This window comes from Haliotis cracherodii, unplaced genomic scaffold (assembly GCF_022045235.1).
Source record: "Haliotis cracherodii isolate W230 unplaced genomic scaffold, xgHalCrac1.p SCAF_14, whole genome shotgun sequence".
Taxonomy (NCBI): Eukaryota; Metazoa; Mollusca; class Gastropoda; order Lepetellida; family Haliotidae; genus Haliotis; species Haliotis cracherodii.
The window spans coordinates 16,500,658-16,524,442 of NW_027266269.1; the positions used below are offsets into that span (position 1 = coordinate 16,500,658).

Genomic DNA, 23,785 nt, shown 5'->3' on the forward strand with positions numbered 1-23,785 from the left:
TCCAAAAATGAAAATAAATACAGTCAATGCGCTGTTGCTCAAGTATATTCTTAACTGAAATTTATAAGCAGTGATATTTTCAGTCATCCAGTAAGGAAGGGGTGAGTTGTGAGGGTCTTAAGTATCATATTGATTGTCCTAACGTTTTCTGTTTCATGTGGGAAGACAGCATGGCATCATATTGATATTCAAAGGAACTTAAAGAACAATGCTATTACAACAAGCTTCTATGTATCTCCACTTTTGGTTCAGCATCTTCCAAGATGCACTCCCTATTTTCGTAAACATAATCAACAATGGGAGACCTTGACAACAGATAATGGTGCCTTAGCAGGACTCAAAGTTTGGCATCTTTCTCGAAACATGGAGAAAGCTTCATGAAACACAAATTTAAAGTTTAACTAGAAAAGTGTTTGCATGACAAGAGAAAAAATATGCAGCCTAATAGATCCCCAATATTGCCTGAATGCCCAAAACTCTCCCACCAAAAGGCAAACAATAGTTAACAGGATTATGTCAATGATGTACTGAAGGTTTGGTCTGCACAAGAATTACATGTACCATGTACCATTGGGGCTTTACCAAATGTGGCAACAGCAGGCCTCAGCAACATCAGGAGATGACATATCCCTCGTTCTGGAGCAATTCAGAAATGTAGTTTTCTACTTATACCCAACTTTTGGTATATTGCCATTGGATAACTTCAGTTCAGTCAAGAAAAAGTAATTTTTCAAAATCCCAAATCATCAAAAGGCACCAGTTCACCACTAGATTGATCTGCATAGGAAGTTTCATCAAGAAATATTTAAAGGGTTTGAAATTCAAAGGCACCAGTTCCCCACTAGACTGATCTGTACAGCAAGTTTCATCAAGAAATACTCAACGGTTTATGAGTTCTGGACAGATGGACATGTTGATCGCTATAGTTCCATTAAAAAGTAGTTTCGTTGTGACTGAGGGCAAGGTTATCCAATCAAAACAAATAAAACGAGGTCCATCTTGTAAGACACACAACAGTCTTAGTGTTTCCCCACCTGCATCTTCACCACGTGGGTAATAAACACCTCTATGAGTGAAGGTTAACCACGTGGGTAATAAACACCTCTATGAGTGAAGGTTAACCACGTGGGTAATAAACACCTCTATGAGTGAAGGTTAACCGGGGATCATTAAACAACCATGTCAAGCAAATTCCAGACCTTCTAAAGTTCTTAATGGTGTGTAGACTCTTTCAAGATCAGTCTACTAGAAGCTTTTACTGCTATGACACCGAGCTCAGATACTCTGGGGGTGATAGATGAAGCCTACATGTATCAAGGCAAATACCAGCTTGTACAACATCTCTGCTATAACATGTCATACACCACTGAAGGATCTCATCCTTGTCTTAAAGAATATGAAAGTTATGTTTGTTAAATTATTTCCATAATGCATTTACAACTTAATTAAGTTTGTTCTTAACAAAAGAATGTAAGCTAACGCATGTCAAGAGAAGCAAAAATTGTGGTAATTTTTGGCAATTGTAAAATTTCATAATATCCATTAACCTATTTCGTATTTTTATTTTCATTTACAACAAAAGTGGAAAGAATTTTAAAATAATCTACTATCACCTATTTCCACTTAGTAACATGAGAACATACTTGGAAATATCTCTATTTTTGAAGCTTTGTATTAATGACTAGGGCTGCAACGATACAGGAAGGTCACGATACAATACGTTTCTCGATATTCTGGTCACGATACGATACGTATCTCGATAGTCATACGCAACAATGAAAAAAGAGTACTCCAGTACTCAAGCATATATTAAATTTCAAGGCTTCAAGCATGTCAGAATTGGGCCTTTCATGATTTTGGAAAAGTCAAAATTAATATATACTCTCCAAAAAAAAACAACTTGACATAGATGTAAAAACACTTTTTGCCAAATATCTAAAATAATTACATTAATTGAGAACCAAATAAGTCAAACAGAAAGATGATGTGTCCATAATTCGCGAAAACACATGCAAAGCACATAAAAATAGCGTTTGGTGATCAATTTTACAGCTTCATCCAAACGCAACCGCCTGTAAAAAACATGCAGCACAGGATCCTGCATTTAGGCATGCAGACCCCCTTGCTGAATGGGTATAAAAATCCACATCAACGGCTGTTCATACAGTCCTTATAACGGCAGTAGAGGCGGTGACAGAATGCCAAGACTGAATGCAGCTCAACGGAACAAGGCCATTGGGAGATTACAAGCTGGAGTAACTCAGCAAGAAGTGGCCAGGCACTTTTGGGTATCCAGACTGACAATCTCCGCACTGTGGACCCTATACAACAACACCAACAGAGTTGACGACAGACCAAGGTCAGGAAGACCAAGGGTGACAACCCAAGCACAAGATCAATACATCAATACAGTCTCGTTTTCCTACTCACACGTGCTGATGGGCGCGCGCGTGTCTACAGACATCGGGGTGAACGTTACGCCCCCAACTGTGTGCAGCAGGTTGTCCCATTTGGCTGCGGGAGTGTCATGGTATGGGCCTGAATTCATCAAGGTGGTAGGACGCCTCTCGTGCATATGGCAGGTGCATTGACAGGTGTGTGTTAGAGAGACTTGATCCTACAGCCTTACGTTCTTCCTCACGTCAACGTTCATGGCGGACAGTTCCAGCAGGACAACGCTCGACCTCATATTGCACGTGTTTGTCAGGACTTCTTACAACACAACAACATCCAGACATTACCTTGGCCAGCCCGGTCAGCAGATTTGTCCCCGATTGAGCATCTGTGGGACGAGTTGGATCGACGCGTTTGCAGAAGGAATCCACCGCCCAAAACACTTCCAGGGCTTCTTGATGCACTTCAGCATGAATAGCAGCACATCCAACAGCGTGTTATTGACAACTTGATTGCATCGGTGTCAAGCGGTGATTGATGCACGTTGTGGGTACAACAGATTGTGACATTAACTGTGTCGTGTATGTGTGTCTGTCTAGGTGACACAATTAATGTTTTGATCATCGTGTACATTGATCTTCAAACAGTGTTTTAATTATGGATTCTGTGTCCTATTTTGAAACAATCGCATTATATTACATTTTGAAAGTCAGTGTCAAGTTTCATTTTTGAAGAGTATATAATAACAACACTACTTTTCAAACTTCAAAGTGGAACTTTCTCTCACCCTTCGTCAAAACATGTCAAATTTCAAAACAGTAGGAAACTTCAAAGTTCAAACATCAGAAAATAATAAGTGCACTTTGCAGTGTGAATAGTTCAACTTCAGGTTCTTTTTCAGAAAAATTAAAATATTACCATTGTCAGGGGGCAGTGATACCCTCTCTTAAAGGAGGTGGAGTCGTAGGTGGGTAGATGACCAACACAATAGTACATGCTCTGCCTACCTAACATGATCTGATGTACACTTCAGGGTTTGAAAAAGGATTGGAATAATAGTCGTTTATGCTTCATAGTGTAAGAAACATATTTAGCGAATTCAGGTGAATAAACAGGTATTACAAACCAGGGCCCACTTGCACAAGGCGATCTTAGAGCTACAACTATTGTAAGCCTATGTTAAAGTATGGGAGTTACGATCATCTTAGCGCTAAGATCGCTAAAAATATGAAATTTGATATAAAACATCACCAGACACAATGTGAGTGAGTGAGTTGGGTTTAACTCCACTTTTAATTAACATTATTCCAGTTATATCACGGCGTGACAGCTAAATGTGGGAGGAAAGTGATGCAGGTCTCAGACGTTTACCACTTCGGTGAAACCCACGAGCACGGGTATGGTGCTGACAAACCTAGAAACATAATCGGGGCAAACCGGGATTCGAACCCACAACCATAGGTTTCTGGCGTGCAGACACAATGATTTACCATTAACATTCTATTTCCTGCTCTCCAAGGCTTTGTTTTATAAGATTAAGATTATCGTGTATAGTCTCGTAAACTAAGCCGGAAATAGCAACCCGCTGTACACACGTTTTCTCCGGTGATCTACCGGTGATTCAGTTAAAAAGTACCCAGTGATACAACTTCAAAGAATTTGGATGCAATGGTCGGAAGAAATTGTATCTGTAATTATTGTTTTATCAGGAATAATATATTTCAATAACGTGTTGCTGTATATGCAACTTTATACATATTTAAAATTATAAGAAGCATAAGCGTACAGTTTGGTACAGGTGATTGCTATTGCAGACTATTTTTACGTATGGTACAATTTGACCAGTCACCGTAGAGAATTCCCGCACTACATGTATTTTGATTGCGAAAACGTTATGTTGACATACAATAGTGAAGTTGCCACAAATATGTTTTTTGAAAAGTCAAAGTATGGCATTTATCATATATGTATCCATTCACTTGCAACTGAAGTTCGTTGCAACCTGCAATCTGACTGTGGTTGCTATAAATAACGGTGAGTTGTGCGATCTACTGATCACTTCACATACAATTTCGAGGAAATTACTGTAAAAAATATTGAATAAAATTTTGAATAAAATTAATAAAATATATTATTACAAACATCAATTTTGTGCATTACATAATTGTATATTTTGCAATAAACTGAATATTTATTATACCTATCCTATCTCACTCAATGCATTCTTCCTTCTTCTATCGATCGCTTGCATGGAAACGCCCTTGATCAAAGTTTCCAGCTTCTAAGCTTCATTTGCCCAGATGCCCAAGCATCACCATGACGACCACCCCAGTATCTAGGTCATGCACTTGGATCTCATGCAGCATGATCCATAGACTGCCTCATCATTCTCTTTCTTGGAGCTGACACGCTGGTGTGATGCAGGTATCAGATGAGCGGGAATAGATCATGTGAGATAGGATAAGTATTATAAATATACACTTAATTGTAAAATTTACAAATTTTTAAACTTGTCATACACTCATTCTATGCATTATCCCACGGTTGGGTCGCAGATTACCCTAGTCTGTATTCATCTGTAACCGTGAGATGTACACGAGGAAGCTCGTGCTGGTGCTTCAATCCTGGGACTGTCTCACATCCGCGTTAGGAGATTTTACTCGTGTTTTCAATGGGTGAGAACAACGATATGTCTTCGGGTGAAACGCATAGGACATCGTAGTATGACAACCGCATGGTTTTAAATTAGGCAAGCTATTCAACCAAGACTTTTAACCAATTCAGAAGGGGTCATCAGTCAATACGTTCTACAAACAAAGTTGTCCGTACTCTCAATTGACGCAGGTATTATTGTGTGGCATCCCATTTTACGCTTTTTCGAAGCTCTTTTATCGATCCTACTGCAGGATCAAATAGCTAAGACAATATGAGGAAACAATCTACAATATCCATAAGAGAATCTTCAAACCATTACTGCATCACATGTTCATGGCAGCGGTGGGCTGATAATGGAATTGGGACACTGTCGAAACGGCTGTGCCTTGCGGCGACTTTGTGATGATAGACATTTTTATGGTCTCTACAGATGGGTTTTTTGTGCTTCTCCATTTAAGCCTCATTCTGGGAACCCGAATAATATTAATAAACAAAAAAGAGTGGCTCTCAATTATTTATTCATGCTGTACATGATATGATTGCACGACTGCCGTGAATGTACTCACAATTTATCTGCGTTGACGGGCTATCATTAATTGTTGAGCCAGGACTAGCGGAACGAAGTGGTATAAGTATAGCCCTTGGACATCAGTTACGGAAATATCTCATAAGTAGTGGGAGGCGAAGACATCTTTTCATGATAGCACTGGGGGAACAGTTGCTATGTAGAGCCATGGTAGATGTGACAGCTCTCGTCTTGTGAGGATTTGATGTCTGTGGTGGAGGCAATCCCGCAAAGTTGTAGGCAAGGAATATTGTAGATCATAACAAAAAAAGGATCAGGGTCACGGGGTCGATGAGTCTTGCAAGTATATGAGTAGAGCTCGAACTGGACATAGCAATATGTCCTAGCGATCCTCAGATGTAGAATTGAAGCCAATGCCGGTTTGGCAAATAGCCTGTCGGGTCAACCAGGAAGCTGGTTCTTAGCAATGAAATCTCATCGCAGACCCAGATGGACCTTTCCGTGTCAATCAATTCCTGTTTACATCTAAGGTGTGTACCTCACTGACCCTTGCAGCAGTAGCCAGGACTAGATGAAAGACTGTCTTGAGTGTAATCTGTTAGAAACCTTTTTCCGCCAAGGGTTCATATTCTGCTGACATCAGGTTTCGTAATATTACGTTCAAATCCAATTCTTGATTACCCGTGGTAGAAGCGCTGTTGGTGGAAACATCTTGGCGTTGAGATTCTCCGATGATATGGCCAGAGTGTCAAACTCCCATGCCTCTAGATCCGGAATTGGAGAGTTGTGAGTTGAACCTGGTGAAGAACAAGCCAACCTCTAGGCAGTGGTAGAGGTGGCAAATCCCCTCAAAGGTCTTTGGGTGTAGATGCCATTCTGCCAAGGATGGTCGATCTGGACGGGACAGGGAGTCTGCTGTGACACTGCTTATTCCCAAAATGTGTTGAGCTCGGGTGTTGATGCCCAATGCATCGATCTGTCGATAAAAGTCCATCGTCAGAGCCAACAGGGAAGCTGACTGGGTTGACCCCATCTTGATGATATACCATACGACTGAGGCGTTGTCGAAGTACTTCTGCCCAATGAGAGATCGCCAGAATGACCGCCTTGTATTTGAGATTGTTGATATGAAGTTTATTGATACTGCAGATGTGCTCCCCACCTACTGTCGATGCATCCACAAACAAGTGGTGTGTTGGTAGAATGGGTACCAGGGGAACTCCTGAGAAGAGTTTTGTTTTGCATAACCACCTTTGTTTATGGCTGTACAGGTGCAATGGGAGCTGCATCAGGACCCAAAAATCGTAGATCTGAAGATCTGGTGTTAGGAAAGCTGAATTGGCCGTATTTGGAGGCAACCCTTCTGGGTGAGGGCTTGTGCCGATGTCAAAAGACAGAGCAACTGCTGCCTTTGTCATAGATGTAGTGACTGTCTGAGTGCTAATGGTACAAGTTGTTGTATCTTTGTCCATCTGTCAGGAGGTATGAACATCTCCCTGAGATGTCGAAAAGTGCTCCGCTGAACTGCAGTGGTCGAGTGGGTGTGGTTTCCAACTTTTCTGTGTTGACTAGCAAGCAGAGCTGAGTAGAACTTGGACTGTGACTTGGGCCTAAACACTCTAGAGCATGCTTCGATATCAACATTCCTATTGTCGCTTGTAGTCTTTACAGCTGGTTGGTCGGGTATGGCCTCTGGATCGCACTGGAAGTCCCATTAGTGGCAGCTGGTATCCCTCTGTGAGGATCTGGGACACGAGGGGTCCTCCAGGATGGTCAATTTGCTGGCAAAATGACTTAGTCTTCCGCGTACAGGAATGAACTAAACGGTTACAACTGGGAGCAGTTCCCAGTCGTCCCGAGGATGGAAGGAGTCATTTGTTTGAGAGTTTGGCCTGCTTAGGCGAGTCTCCGGAGTCCTTCATGGCAGTCTCCATATCGGTCAGTTGTCGGATAAGTATAGTATCTCATAGGTTGGCATCAGTGAGATGGACATCGATGTTGATCCCAGTCGACATCTCTATCTAACCAAAGTGTCAAGATGACTGTCGATAGGGATAACACTGTGAGTCTGATGAACGTGATCGGTCGAGGTGACGATGTCGATCTGTAGAATGAGAATGTCACAGTTCGTGTCCATACAATTGATCTGTAGAGAGGTGACACTCTGAATCAGAGTAATCTTACGATTACTATGTCGAAGTATGTTCCTGGGACGATCGACCCTCAGGAGAGTGATCTGAATGTCAACCCTTAGAGAGTTGATCTGTAGATCTCGAGATCTACAACTGGATGGAGTGCGTTCATCGGAATGTCGACCTTTAGAATGGCGGTACGAAAAATGTTGACCCTTGGAATGTCAATCCGAAGAATGTCAATCTGAGGAATGTCAACCCTTGCAGGGTGGAGGGTGGATAAAGGTTCGATGTCGACATCTCTGTAGGACTCTGAATGCCGACCCTTATCTCAGCAGATGTCCTTGGGTTGAGACTGCTCTCAACTCTATCTCTGTTCCATCCATCACTACAGTGATACATAGATAGCCATGCCCCTATATAACAAAGTCCCATCCATCACTACAGTGATACATAGATAGCCATGCCCCTATATAACAAAGTCCCATCAGTCACTACAGTGATACATAGATTGCCATGCCCCTATATAACAAAGTCCCATCCATCAATACAGTGATACATAGATAGCCATGCCCCTATATAACAAAGTCCCATCCATCCCTATAGTGATGCATAGACTGCCATGCCCCTATATAACAAAGTCCCATCCATCACTACAGTGATACATAGATTGCCATGCCCCTATAAAACAAAGTCCCATCCATCATAACAGTGATACATAGATAGCCATGCCCCTATATAACAAAACCATCCATCACTACAGTGATACATAGACAGCCATGCCCCTATATAACAAAGTCCCATCCATCCCTATAGTGAAACATAGACTGCTATGCCCCTATATAACAAAGTCCCATCCATCACTACAGTGATACATAGATAGCCATGCCCCTATATAACAAAGTCCCATCCATCACTACAGTGATACATAGATAGCCATGCCCCTATATAACAAAGTCCCATCCATCACTACAGTGATACATAGATAGCCATGCCCAGATATAACAAAGTCCTATCCATCCCTACAGTGATACATAGACTGCCATGCCCCTATATAACAAAGTCCCATCTATCTTTATAGTGACACATAGACTGCCATGCCCCTATATAACAAAATCCCATCCATCACTACAGTGATACATAGACTGCCATGCCCCTATATAACAAAGTCCCATCCATCCCTATAGTGATACATAAATAGCCATGCCCCTATATAACAAAGACCCATCCATCACTACAGTGATACATAGACTGCCATGCCCCTATATAACAAAGTCCCATCTATGCTTATAGTGATACATAGATTGCCATGCCCCTATGTAACAAAACCATCCATCACTACAGTGATACATAGACAGCCATGCCCCTATATAACAAAGTCCCATCCATTCCTATAGTGAAACATAAACTGCTATGCCCCTATATAACAAAGTCCCATCCATCACTACAGTAGTACATAGACTGCTATGCCCCTATATAACAAAGTCCCATCCATCACTACAGTGATACATAGACTGCTATGCCCCTATATAACAAAGTCCCATCCATCACTACAGTGATACATAGATTGCCATGCCCCTATATAACAAAGTCCCATCCATCCCTTTAGTGATACATAAATAGCCATGCCCCTATATAACAAAGTCCCATCCATCACTACAGCGATACATAGACTGCCATGCCCCTATATAACAAAGTCCCATCTATCTTTATAGTGATACATAGATTGCAATGCCCCTATATAACAAAACCATCCATCACTACAGTGATACATAGACAGCCATGCCCCTATATAACAAAGTCCCATCCATTCCTATAGTGAAACATAGACTGCCATGCCCCTATATAACAAAGTCCCATCCATCCTTGTAGTGATACATAGACTGCCATGCCCAGATATAACAAAGTCCCATCCATCCCTACAGTGATACATAGACTGCCATGCCCCTATATAACAAAACCATCCTTCACTACAGTGATACATAGACAGCCATGCCCCTATATAACAAAGTCCCATCTATCTTTATAGTGATACATAGATTGCCATGCCCCTATATAACAAAACCATCCTTCACTACAGTGATACATAGACAGCCATGCCCCTATATAACAAAGTCCCATCCATCACTACAGTGATACATAGATTGCCATGCCCCTATATAACAAAGTCCCATCCACCACTACAGTGATACATAGATAGCCATGCCCCTATATAACAAAGTCCCATCTATCCTTATAGTGAAAAATAGATTGCCATGCCCCTATATAACAAAGTCCCATCCATCACTACAGTGATACATAGATAGCCATGCCCCTATATAACAAAGTCCCATCCATCACTACAGTGATACATAGACTGCTATGCCCCTACATAACAAAGTCCCATCCATCACTACAGTGATACATAGACTGCTATGCCCCTATATAACAAAGTCCCATCCATCCTTGTAGTGATACATAGACTGCCATGCCCCTATATAACAAAGTCCCATCCATTCCTATAGTGAAACATAGACTGCCATGCCCCTATATAACAAAGTCCCATCCATCCTTGTAGTGATACATAGACTGCCATGCCCAGATATAACAAAGTCCCATCCATCCCTACAGTGATACATAGACTGCTATGCCCCTATATAACAAAGTCCCATCCATCACTACAGTGATACATAGACTGCCATGCCCCTATATAACAAAGTCCCATCTATCTTTATAGTGATACATAGATTGCCATGCCCCTATATAACAAAACCATCCATCACTACAGTGATACATAGACAGCCATGCCCCTATATAACAAAGTCCCATCCATCACTACAGTGATACATAGATTGCCATGCCCCTATATAACAAAGTCCCATCCACCACTACAGTGATACATAGATAGCCATGCCCCTATATAACAAAGTCCCATCTATCCTTATAGTGATAAATAGATTGCCATGCCCCTATATAACAAAGTCCCATCCATCACTACAGTGATACATAGATTGCCATGCCCCTATATAACAAAGTCCCATCCATCCCTATAGTGATACATAGACTGCCATGCCCCTATATAACAAAGTCCCATCCATCCCTATAGTGATACATAAATAGCCATGCCCCTATATAACAAAGTCCCATCCATCACTACAGTGATACATAGACTGCCATGCCCCTATATAACAAAGTCCGATCCATCCCTACAGTGATACATAGATAGCCATGCCCCTATATAACAAAACCATCCATCACTACAGTGATACATAGACAGCCATGCCCCTATATAACAAAGTCCCATCCATTCCTATAGTGAAACATAGACTGCTATGCCCCTATATAACAAAGTCCCATCCATCACTACAGTGATACATAGAATGCTATGCCCCTATATAACAAAGTCCCATCCATCACTACAGTGATACATAGACTGCTATGCCCCTATATAACAAAGTCCCATCCATCAATACAGTGATACATAGACTGCTATGCCCCTATATAACAAAGTCCCATCCATCACTACATTGATACATAGACTGCTATGCCCCTATATAACAAAGTCCCATCCATCACTACAGTGATACATAGACTGCTATGCCCCTATATAACAAAGTCCCATCCATCAATACAGTGATACATAGACTGCTATGCCCCTATATAACAAAGTCCCATCCATCACTACATTGATACATAGACTGCTATGCCCCTATATAACAAAGTCCCATCCATCACTACAGTGATACATAGACTGCTATGCCCCTATATAACAAAGTCCCATCCATCACTACAGTGATACATAGATTGCCATGCCCCTATATAACAAAGTCCGATCCATCACTACAGTGATATATAGACTGCTATGCCCCTATAAAACAAAGTCCCATCCATCCCTATAGTGATACATAGACTGCCATGCCCAGATATAACAAAGTCCTATCCATCCCTACAGTGATACATAGATAGCCATGCCCAGATATAACAAAGTCCCATCCATCACTACAGTGATACATAGACTGCTATGCCCCTATATAACAAAGTCCCATCCATCACTACAGTGATACATAGACTGCCATGCCCCTATATAACAAAGTCCCATCTATCTTTATAGTGATACATAGATTGCCATGCCCCTATATAACAAAGTCCCATCGATCACTACAGTGATACATAGATAGCCATGCCCCTATATAACAAAGTCCCATCGATCACTACAGTGATACATAGACTGTCATGCCCCTATATAACAAAGTCCCATCCATCCCTATAGTGATGCATAGACTTCCATGCCCCTATATAACAAAGTCCCATCTATCCTTATAGTGATACATAGATCGCCATGCCCAGATATAACAAAGTCCCATCCATCACTACAATGATACATAGATAGCCATGCCCCTATATAACAAAGTCCCATCCATCACTACAGTGATACATAGATTGCCATGCCCCTATATAACAAAGTCCCATCCATCCCTATAGTGATACATAGACTGCCATGCCCCTATATAACAAAGTCCCATCCATCCCTATAGTGATACATAAATAGCCATGCCCCTATATAACAAAGTCCCATCCATCACTACAGTGATACAGACTGCCATGCCCCTATATAACAAAGTCCGATCCATCCCTACAGTGATACATAGATAGCCATGCCCCTATATAACAAAACCATCCATCACTACAGTGATACATAGACAGCCATGCCCCTATATAACAAAGTCCCATCCATTCCTATAGTGAAACATAGACTGCTATGCCCCTATATAACAAAGTCCCATCCATCACTACAGTGATACATAGACTGCTATGCCCCTATATAACAAAGTCCCATCCATCACTACAGTGATACATAGACTGCTATGCCCCTATATAACAAAGTCCCATCCATCACTACAGTGATACATAGACTGCTATGCCCCTATATAACAAAGTCCCATCCATCACTACATTGATACATAGACTGCTATGCCCCTATATAACAAAGTCCCATCCATCACTACAGTGATACATAGACTGCTATGCCCCTATATAACAAAGTCCCATCCATCACTACAGTGATACATAGACTGCCATGCCCCTATATAACAAAGTCCCATCTATCTTTATAGTGATACATAGATTGCCATGCCCCTATATAACAAAACCATCCATCACTACAGTGATACATAGACAGCCATGCCCCTATATAACAAAGTCCCATCCATCACTACAGTGATACATAGATTGCCATGCCCCTATATAACAAAGTCCGATCCATCACTACAGTGATATATAGACTGCTATGCCCCTATAAAACAAAGTCCCATCCATCCCTATAGTGATACATAGACTGCCATGCCCCTATATAACAAAGTCCCATCCATCACTACAGTGATACATAGACTGCCATGCCCCTATATAACAAAGTCCCATCTATCTTTATAGTGATACATAGATTGCCATGCCCCTATATAACAAAGTCCCATCGATCACTACAGTGATACATAGATAGCCATGCCCCTATATAACAAAGTCCCATCGATCACTACAGTGATACATAGACTGTCATGCCCCTATATAACAAAGTCCCATCCATCCCTATAGTGATCCATAGACTTCCATGCCCCTATATAACAAAGTCCCATCTATCCTTATAGTGATACATAGATCGCCATGCCCAGATATAACAAAGTCCCATCCATCACTACAATGATACATAGATAGCCATGCCCAGATATAACAAAGTCCCATCCATCCCTATAGTGATACATAGACTGCCATGCCCCTATATAACAAAGTCCCATCCATGACTACAGTGATACATAGATAGCCATGCCCCTATATAACAAAGTCCCATCCATCCCTATAGTGATGCATAGACTGCTATGCCCCTATATAATAAAGTCCCATCCATCACTACAGTGATACATAGACTGCCATGCCCAGATATAACAAAGTCCAATCCATCACTACAGTGATACAAAGATAGCCATGCCCCTATATAACAAAGTCCCATCCATCCTTATTGTGATACACTGATATTACTGAACAACTTCTCAATAGAAGATGTTTATACGATGAGTCTATTAATATCAAAATGTATCTCATGAGTTTTTTTCCATACTTGGTAGCTTGTGTTATTTTCAATACTTGTAATCTAGTGTTTTTTTCAATACTTGTTAGTGTATTTTCTATACTTGGTAGCTTGTGTTATTTTCCATACTTGGTGGGTTATCTTATTTTCCATACTTGGGGTACATAAATTAGCATCGATTTCCTGCTTATTTTACGAGACAAATAACCTCTGCGTATGAAACATTGTCCCTCATACAGTACACAAATACCATTGAATTTGTATTTGAATACCATTATCATGTCTAGTGATGTTGTATCGCAAATTTAATGTTTTCATTGACCTAATTTGCCACCATGACCATAACACATGCGATGCACAGTAAAGCAGTGCGCATGAAAAGGGAAGTAACTGCACGTTATATTGGATCGCATTGCTTTTAAGTTTTGTAGCATTTCACATTTGAGGTCGTGTGTTCGAGAAGTGGATTTTTATTTAAGGATTTTTATTTTTGAAAATGGAAATAAAAACAAAACGTGTGGCGTACTTTATGATGATGCAGCGGTGCCTGAAAACGAAGAATACTTTTGTTTTAGCCTTAGTGTTATTTTCCCTACTGCAAGTAAGTGTTATCTTCCATACTTGGTTTTCCATACTTTGTAGTAAGTGTGTATTTTAACAATAAGGAGAAATGTCACACCGTGTAACAGTAGTAAATCAGTGTCTCCGTTTAGGTCATTCCCAATGAAATAAGCACTACATGTGACGCAAGTGGAACCATCTGAACATGGGTGTAAGTGACAGCCTACCTGAAACACTGACTGTGCCTGGAAATGCCCCTCCCCCTCCAGCAGGATGGTGTCTGCATGTGACACAGGAAGACTAGGACCCCTCAGATCTTCTTTCTGGTCAGTGGGCTGGTGCCCTGGACTCACAAGACCAGGTGGAGAGTAGTCCATCATGGCTTCCGACATCTGAGGGTGGGTTGTCATGTGCTGCTGCAAGTCCTGCCACTTTGTGAATGTAGCGTAGCAGATGTGGCATCTCTGGATTGTGTCCGTCATGTGCCTCCGCTCATGCATCCTGTAGCTTCCACTCTGAGCAAATGTCCTCCCACAGACCTTGCAGACATAGGGCTTTTCCCCTGTGTGAATCCTTTCATGAGTCCGTAGCGTGCCAATCTGTGTGAAGCTCTTGCCACAGGATATGCAGGTGTAGGGTCTCTCTCCCGTATGGATTCTTTTGTGAGTGCTCAGGCTGCTTTGACTAGAAAATACCTTCCCACATAGCTTGCAGACAATAGGAGAATTCATCTCGGTCCCATTGCGCATCCTTTGCTGCAAAGATGAGGTGATCATTGAGCTGGCAGCCCGAATTACAAGGCTCCTTTCACTCTCAGACTTGACAAATGACTGTGGCTGTGGAACTGGTGGGGTCTTTGGACTGGAAGAATTGCTGCCCCCACCCCCTCCTACATTGTTGTTGCTATGGTTAGAGTGGACTCGTTCATGTTTCTTCCAATTGCTTGGGTCACTAAATCGCTTCCCGCACACCGAACACGCAAAAGGTTTTTCTCCAGTGTGTAAGCGTTCGTGTGCCTTTATGTAGCCTGCCTGTGAGAAAGTCTTTCCACAGTACCTACATGCCAGCTTGTTACTATGGCCATAGCGGAGGCTGTTCATCATGGCACTTGATACAAGGTTTGGACTGGAGAACTTCCGGCCAAAGCGGGAGACAGGTGTGTGAGACATATCCAAGGCATCTGACTGTTGTTCTTTCTCTGATGCTCCACCCTCCCCATTTTCTTCCACAGCTGGCTGTGTTGGGGTTCTGCTTCCGTCGGTAGCATACGCCTCAGCCATGATGTCAGCATCGGACATGGTGTGCTGTGTGGGAGCCACATCCACTCCGTCAGGTCACGCCACACCTACAACAGAAGGCAGACAGTTCATAACACAGGGCCACAGCTCTGTAGCGGAGTTTGGCTACTTATACCCCGCTTTGGTTCATTGCCATTGGATATCTTCAATTAAGAGAAGAAAACAACAAGAGTTATCAGAAGATGACAAATCCCCCCCAACCTGCACAATTTTGAAAGAACAAATTATCTAACTGTCACTTTAGTTTAAGTCCAACTTGATCAGAGAAATCTTATCTAATCTGTCTATCCGTATACTAGAGTAGTTGGTGAGCAATCAGAACTATACCATGGAATTGGGATTTGGAACTTCTATGTCACGTACACACCACTATGAACAGAGTAAAAGTCAAACTTGTTACCATGGAAACAAACAAAAAATATAAATACTAAACACCCCAAAGTAGCAAAAGGCACCTGTGGACAACCTGGTCTTGGTGTGTACAAAGAGTCATGAAAGAATACCTGTTAGTTTTAGAGATGTGGTCTGGAAAAACACACCACAAAGAGTCAAAGTCAAAACTGTTGCCATGGAAACAGGAAAAGAATTCTTTTTTTATAAATTCTTAAACAGCAAAAGGCCTTCAGCCCTTGATTTATCCATGCACCAAGTTTGGATGAAAAATGTTGACTAGTTTTTTAGTTCTGCTCCGGAAACAACTACTACTCCCACCTGGTGAAACGACACCTACCTCGATTTCAGGTAAGTGGTAACAGGGACAAAATCAAATTTTGACATATTCCTAAACAGCAAAACGCACCATTCAAGTCTTTCATAGTTTTCAAGTTGTGCTTTGGAAACAACAACTATCTCCACCCCATCCCCCTATACCCTTTTGTAGTCATGGAAATCGAATAAAATTTAATATGTCTGCCATGTTATATTGAAAGATATGGAATGTTTTTGGGGTTGTGCTCCAGAAACCAAATCCACCAGCCCTTTTTGAGACAAAGTCCAAATTGTTTCCATGAAAATTGAGAAAAATAAAAAGTCCACAAATAGCAAAAGGCACCACTTCAGATTTCTGTGTGATATATCTGTAAAGTTGTATTGAAAAATATTGAACAGTTAACAAATTGTGCTCCAGAAACTATAATGACATTCAGCATTTCTCAACATCCAAAATCATCAACGGCACCAGTTTACTACTAGACTGATCTGCAAGTTTCAACAAGACATATATTTAATTGTTTTCAAGTTCTACTCCCAAAACGGAAAAATGGACAGAGTACAGGCGGATGGACAGACGGACATGCTGATAGCCATAAAAATTGAAATACTTCTTCACTGATAGTATGGTCAACAGGGTCAATGTTACAGGTGCAATTTCCTAACTTTGTTGAAAAACACACTTTGTTTCCAATTTCTTGGAAATGTATAAATATATTTTGATTGCTTTCATAAAACTCATAATGGTAAAATAATATTCAGAAAGTATCAGAATACCATGGGTGATATGGTAGGACTCGATTAGACACTTGCAAAGATTAAGTTTCATGTCTGTCACAGTGCCATATATAAACTGATAATGACACGGAATTCACTGCTGCAAATGTTCTTTTGGGGCTTTTTTCATAAACACATTGTTGCATTCAGGATATATGACATTTTAATTTGCCACTGCCTCCCTGTGTCTGGACCTGGACAGCTACAAACAACTTGCGATCGCACCTCCGTGGTGTGGCCAAAACATTCTGAGTCAAACAATGGTGGGTGGGTGGTACATCCTCAGCAGTTTTCATGCTTTCATGCAACTGTCCATGCTTTCAGGCCACACTGGAACCAAGTAGTCAACCAGGCCCCACATTTCTACAGTGACTAGGTATTTTCTGTTGGTAGAAAAAGAACTAAAATGTCTACCATGCAGTCATCAAGTATTTCCAACTGAAAAGGCTAACTCCAACAGCTATTCGCTTTTGGGATGATACTCTTTCTTTTGCTACTGTTAAGAGATAGGCAGAGGAGTTCAAGAGGAGAAGATAGAGCCTTGAAGATGATCCAAGATCAGGAAGACCTTCAAATACCAAATGTTCATATGACATAAAAATGATATGATCATGGATGATCAACAACTTACCACATAGCAACTACAGAAGGAATCTCTCATGAGAAAGTTGAAAGATGTCAGACTCATGATCAGAAATGCTCAAGGTTCATGATCTCTCATGAAAATTTATGTTGTTTCGAAGCAGACTCAGCTGATTTCATTTAGCAATTTGTAACCATGGACAAGTGTTGGGTTTAGAATGTTCAAGACTATCAATAGACATAACAACAGTTCACCATGCCATTACAGTTTCAAGTGTGCCCTTGACACGATGGCACTAATAATTTCGAACCCTGGAGTGTGACGTCACCATGTCTTGTGTTCCCCCCATGTGAGTGTGACGTCACCATGATGTCACCATGTCTCTTCTTGCCATGTGAGAGGTTCATTCCAAAGCATCAATAGCAGTAATCTGATCTGTTGCAGGAAGCGTATCCACTGTGTCGCGAGGGATGAGTCTAGTTTTGTTTGTAAGTTGGCACAGCGAGATTTGTTGATGAAATAATATGATATTGTTTGAAGTAAGATCAAGATTTATATTTTTAAGATATGTTGAATATATGGCCCGTTGCAATTATTGTTGAACACAGTGTGAAATTCATGCCCCATACTTAACAAAAATTATCCATAAACTTGAAAACATGAGGCCATGAAGAAAATTTCCAATCATCTTGTGAACATATTATGATCAGACCCAGGAAAGACGTACAGCACTTGACATGCCAAAGCCAAGAGATGGACAGGAGATATATCATGTTGATGCTTACGAACCACTGAGGAATGTGGAAAGGAACTGGGAGAAAGCTCATGTGGCACAAACCTGTATCCACAAGGGGATCTTCAAGTCAGTAGCAGGCTACACATGCATAAGCATAGGTGAACGGGTTAAGGATTTGGGACATCTCCAAAACGGATGTGCATTGCGGCTTTTTACTGCTGAAGACCGAAGTCTTTACAGACAAGCTAAGCCACCTCCAATTGGGTAGTCAAGAATGGACAAGATAAATTAATTATAATAAACACAGTATCTAAAGTTCCAGGATTTATTCAGTATATAAACAATACGTAGTACGGAAACCGGAGCGTGTACATGCACCTACTATCTGCTCAGTTGTACAATTGTCAGCTGCTGTTCCAGGACCAAGTGTAGGACTGAATAGGGACTGAAGCACAGCAACTGTAGATATCTGTGATCCAGTTGTACTTGACAACGACACACAGCAAGGTATTTAGCCAGAGTAGATCCTTTTAGCTTCAAAGTTGATCGTAAATGATGGAGGTAATCAGCAGTGATCTGTTGCGGAAAAGAGGTGGTCAAGAGCATCACAGAAGGCTTCCAACGCATTCCACTTTTAGTTGTAGAGGGTCTTCCTTCTGAGAGTTGGACCAATTTGTAGATCGCCGTCAAACCAACGGTTGATGAGTCAATGAAGAGATGTAGGGTCAGAACAAACAGCCGCAAAGAGACCCCGGCACAAACACTCAATGTTGCGAACCACCACTGAAGATGTAGTGCAGATGGATCAGCAAGGAGATGGGGACCTGGCATTCGTTGTTGTGGATGTAGAGTGTGAGGAAACACTGACCCCTCATAATGAGGGCTTGCGCCGTATCAGAAGGCCGAGGAGCTGCTGCCATTGACGTAGAAGGAGCAGCTGACTGACAACGGCACGAGGCGCTACATCTTCAACAAACCGGTCCAGAGGAATGAACATCTTGCGTAAATTGGAGAAGGTGCATGAGGACATCTGGGTCCGAGTTGGCCCGAATGCAAGCATCTATATAAACCTCGAACACAGTCCCTCAGATGTGCAGGAACTTCATAGTAGGATAGGTAATACAGGTAAAAAGCTGTAAATATTCCAAATGGGAGCACCCTCCATAGGAAGTGGCGGCCTTGGAAAACAAACGAAGGAAATAGTGGCAGTCCCGATGGATGGGCACGTGCAAGTACATGTCCCGGAAGTCGTGGATGACCATGAAATCGCTGGGACGAATGAACATACGGAGAAGCACGATAGATGTCTTAAGGAAATGAGGCGCAGCTACAGCCTGTCATTCTCCAGGACCAGAAAAATATCAACAAGGACTGGACCTAGATACTCTACATCATGTTTTGCATGCAACATACCTTCCGACTCCTCGAGAACCACACGGCCAGGCAGTATGAATGTCGTTGGTGGACTTCTTTTAAGACGAAACATCCAGAAGAGGAGTTGGATCCGCTATTTCCCGGACGGCCTCACCTGTGGCCCAATGACAACTTCACGAAGGTCACATTTGACAGGCACAAACAGTGGACATCCTTGTTCTCTACACAGCTGAAGAAGATCGACCAACACCTGAGGACGGGTATCACGTAGAACATCCTGGATATCCTTGGATGCAGTTCGCAAAGAGACTGAGCCGTGAAGGCATCATCCCATTGGAAATGTTAAAGGACTCCCCATCACCTTAGAACTGTGATTAATCCTGTGTGGTGGGAGAGAAGAACTTTTACTTGAATAAGCACAACCGATGCATGAACGAAAGACTCCTCATTAGAAGATGCATGGGGACATTGACACGGTAATGCCCTCAGATGCCGAGAGCATAGCTGATATTAAGTGAAACATCCCTCTAACAATCCCAGTTCGCGGTCCTAAACTGTGTAGTTAGTCACCGCTCGCTTGGAACCAAGGGTCAACAAATTGCCATCAAGTTTGGACAGTCCATGGGTGCCGGGCTCTTCCACTAGAACACGAGAGGTCTGAAAGCAATCACATAAGTGTCTGAAAGGACTCAAAAGCCTGCTCGAGGTGGGTGGCAATATCCGTCAAGATGGGCTTAGGAGGAAGCATGATATTTGAGGGAGGGAATGGCCTAATAAGTCACATGAGTGTTTGAGCTGTAACTTATCCGCAATCCAATGAAGAAAAACAGCAGGATATCTGTTCTCATAACTGCCCAAAAACAGGCAGGAGATGGTTGATGGTTCACATAGCAACCAGCTGGCGCAGGATCAACCACTGGAGGAACATGAACCATAAAACAAGGTCCTCCTGTGGAGAAGTGGAAGAATGCAGGGGATGTACTATCAATAGTCCAGAAAGAGTCTGGTGGGAAGAGGCCACAAGGCACAGAAGTGATTCCAAGTTCGGCGCTGGATCATGAGCTTGGTCTCAATGGTCCAGGGAGGTAGGGAGAGGATATGTGGATGGAGGGAGCATCACCAAAGAGGTCAGAACAGGACAGGTAGGAGGCACATGAACCGAAAGTGGAGATGACTATAGGGAGGGACTCGGAGAGAGGCGATCCACATGAGCGACCGATGAAGCCTGGTTGATTTCTTATGCTTCTTGGCAGACGACGGTGTAGGCATGTCCGAGTCTCAAGACTGAGAGCGCCGGTCAAACTCCCGACTTGTGTAGATACACATTAAAGGACTCTTCCATGAAGTGTTCACAAAACAAGTCCCATGAGGAGGAATCCCTGCAATTAACGGGACGTGTTCCGATGATTGGGGTAATCTTCAATGATCGATGTGAACGACCAAGCAATCAAATGTAATTTTCAGTAATGAAATTAGGAGATAAATATTTCGTTTTGTAAGATTTGCGTGATGTTATGCTGAATGGATGTACGGAAATTTCATTTGAACACGACGCCGTAAGGCGGAGTGTTCAAATCAAAAATTTCCGTACATCCATTCAGCATAACATCACGCAAATCTTACAAAACGAAATATTTATCGACATTGTAACATGAACGTTAATTAAATCGATATTTAGGAGGAACTAATTTACTGAGCGCATGACACAACAAAACTGTCGTTAGCAATACGTCTCCTCGTGCTCACCTTCGAAAAGATGCATGATATGGGGTGCCGCGAAACCGATCAATGGTTTCGAGGTACTCCAATAATGAGGGTCCATTTTACGAAAGGGGTGGTCACATGTTCAAGCTCATTTCTCAGAAAATAAACAAACAACAGGAAATATCACAAATTCAATTCTTTATCACAGTTCCGCATCTTACTTGTAATTTGTAGTTATGCGTATCTATGAAATACAAATAATCAAAATTATAAAAGACGTACATACTGTACAAGATAGTGTCAACTCGCCTGAAACTGAGGTGGTGACAAGAGACGTGAAACATGTGCGAAATTTCAGATATGGAGCTTAGCTGGGATTGAAAAAGTTGTTTACTGTTACAGTGGAATAACATATGTGAGAGAGGCCGTGGAAATTAGCAGAAGAATTAACCTGGAAATTATTCACGGGAGCAGTGGACAGTGGTAGGATATTTGTATCTTTGACAGGTACCAAATTACGTTCGTTAGCGAGCTGCTGCTGTCCCTGAAAAATGTTCGAATAATGTCGTTTTTGAGACGAGCTCGAGTCAATGGAATACGACTTCAACGATTCATCGGTTTTGTGGCCGGTAATTCTGCAAATCTCGCGATTTTCAATACCTGCGTTTGACAGCAAAGTGGCGGCAGTTTGCAGTGTGAAATTCCCGGTCTTGGATAATGTTTATGCTGCGCTCAAATGGCGGCCCCCTGATGTGCCTGTGTATGGCAGCACGCAACCCAACAAAACTCGATTTTGAGTAAAGGTCTCCCTCAGCATTTCTGACTTCGGCATAAAAGAACCCCAGTCTCTCATTCAGTTGAAAAGCAGGAAGCTCCTCGAACGTGGGTTCAAAACCTCGGAAACCAAGCCATTCTGGAAGTGAAAAGATTGCCTTGTTCAGGGTACAAATGTGACGGTAAGTGGGAGTAATTCGTTATTATCACGGTGTCGTGTTTAAATGAAATTTCCATATATCCATTTAGTATAACATATCTCAAATCTTACAAAACGAAATATTTAATTTATGTTAAGATTTTGGTCAATCTCGTTATATTATTGCCAATTTTTGCGATGACACATTGGTCACGCTTTACATTGCTATTATGGCAATGGTGTAAGGGAGGTAACTCTCGCTGATGTTGATCGAATCTGCGTAGGAAATTTTGGTATGTGTTTATGTATTCTTTTATGTTTCAATGGCTTACATCGAAATATTTTAACTCCCAGTAGATTTGGAGAGGTTCCCATCCACGATGTCCTGTACTGCTTTAAAATCAAGGGACGCGAAGCGGTGACTGGACGCTTGAACTTTGGGCTCTACGGAAACGCTGGCTGTATTTCCTAGTTCAGGGGCCATCTCAGAACGGTTTTCAGCTTCAACAGCTTTTTGTGGGTTATAATAAGAACAAAATTAGGTGGGTGTATGAAAGTCATTATAGAGTTGCAATAAATGTTTTTTACTCTGTTAAAAATTGATTTTGTTTTGTTTTTTACTTTGGCCAAACCCAAGAAAATTACATTATTTATGATTATGATTTTGTAATTAATGGAAAAAGGTAAATTTCATTTACCTTCAAATTCTTGTATATTTCAATATTTCTCAATATTTCATCGAAATCTCCGATGTGGAAGTCAGGGTAAATTTCCATCTGTTCCTCCATGTTGATGATTTCAAAAATAGTTCCATTAATTAATGTATACATACACGGTGATGAGACCCCAAAAATTCAGCGATGTTATGCTCATTCGACAACACTTTTTAACCAATCAGATCAGAGAACATACCTACATTTATGTTACAATACATAATGGTTTTGATCGCTCTTTCAAAGTCGAAAAAAAGCATAGTGACACAGGCACTGCAGCTGACCTGAATATGTAGTCAACAAAGAGAGGCACTTATAATAAATCGCTGTCTGTCAGGATCGATATTCAAAAATGTTCTGCATAATTACTAAAGGATTAACACTAAAATCTAATGACTTGAACTAAATATGACATCATCATAAGACAAACATGCCAAAGTTCAACTACCTTGGTCTGTCAATTTCAGAAGAGAGGAAGTTTTAAAAAATGCCTTTGAGAGAAAACAATAAAAAAATTCAAAATATAACAAAGAAAGTGACATGTACATTGAGCCCCACTACAAACTTCCAAGTACACATGTACCAAATTTCATTCCATCGTGAATAAAAATGACTAAGTAATGGAAAAGTAAGTAGCTTTTTCAATATGATTT

General features: G+C 41.5%; 1 protein-coding gene across 1 annotated transcript in view; it reads right to left on the reverse strand.

The window, feature by feature from the left end:
* Positions 1-23,785, reverse strand: part of LOC139461029 (uncharacterized) — a 42,173-nt gene that overhangs the window by 11,462 nt on the left and 6,926 nt on the right. Inside the window, exon 2 of the mRNA XM_071242518.1 lies at positions 14,554-15,671. Coding sequence (XP_071098619.1) covers positions 14,554-15,624 — 1,071 coding nt within the window. The 5' untranslated portion in view covers positions 15,625-15,671. The remainder of the gene's footprint in view (positions 1-14,553; positions 15,672-23,785) is intronic.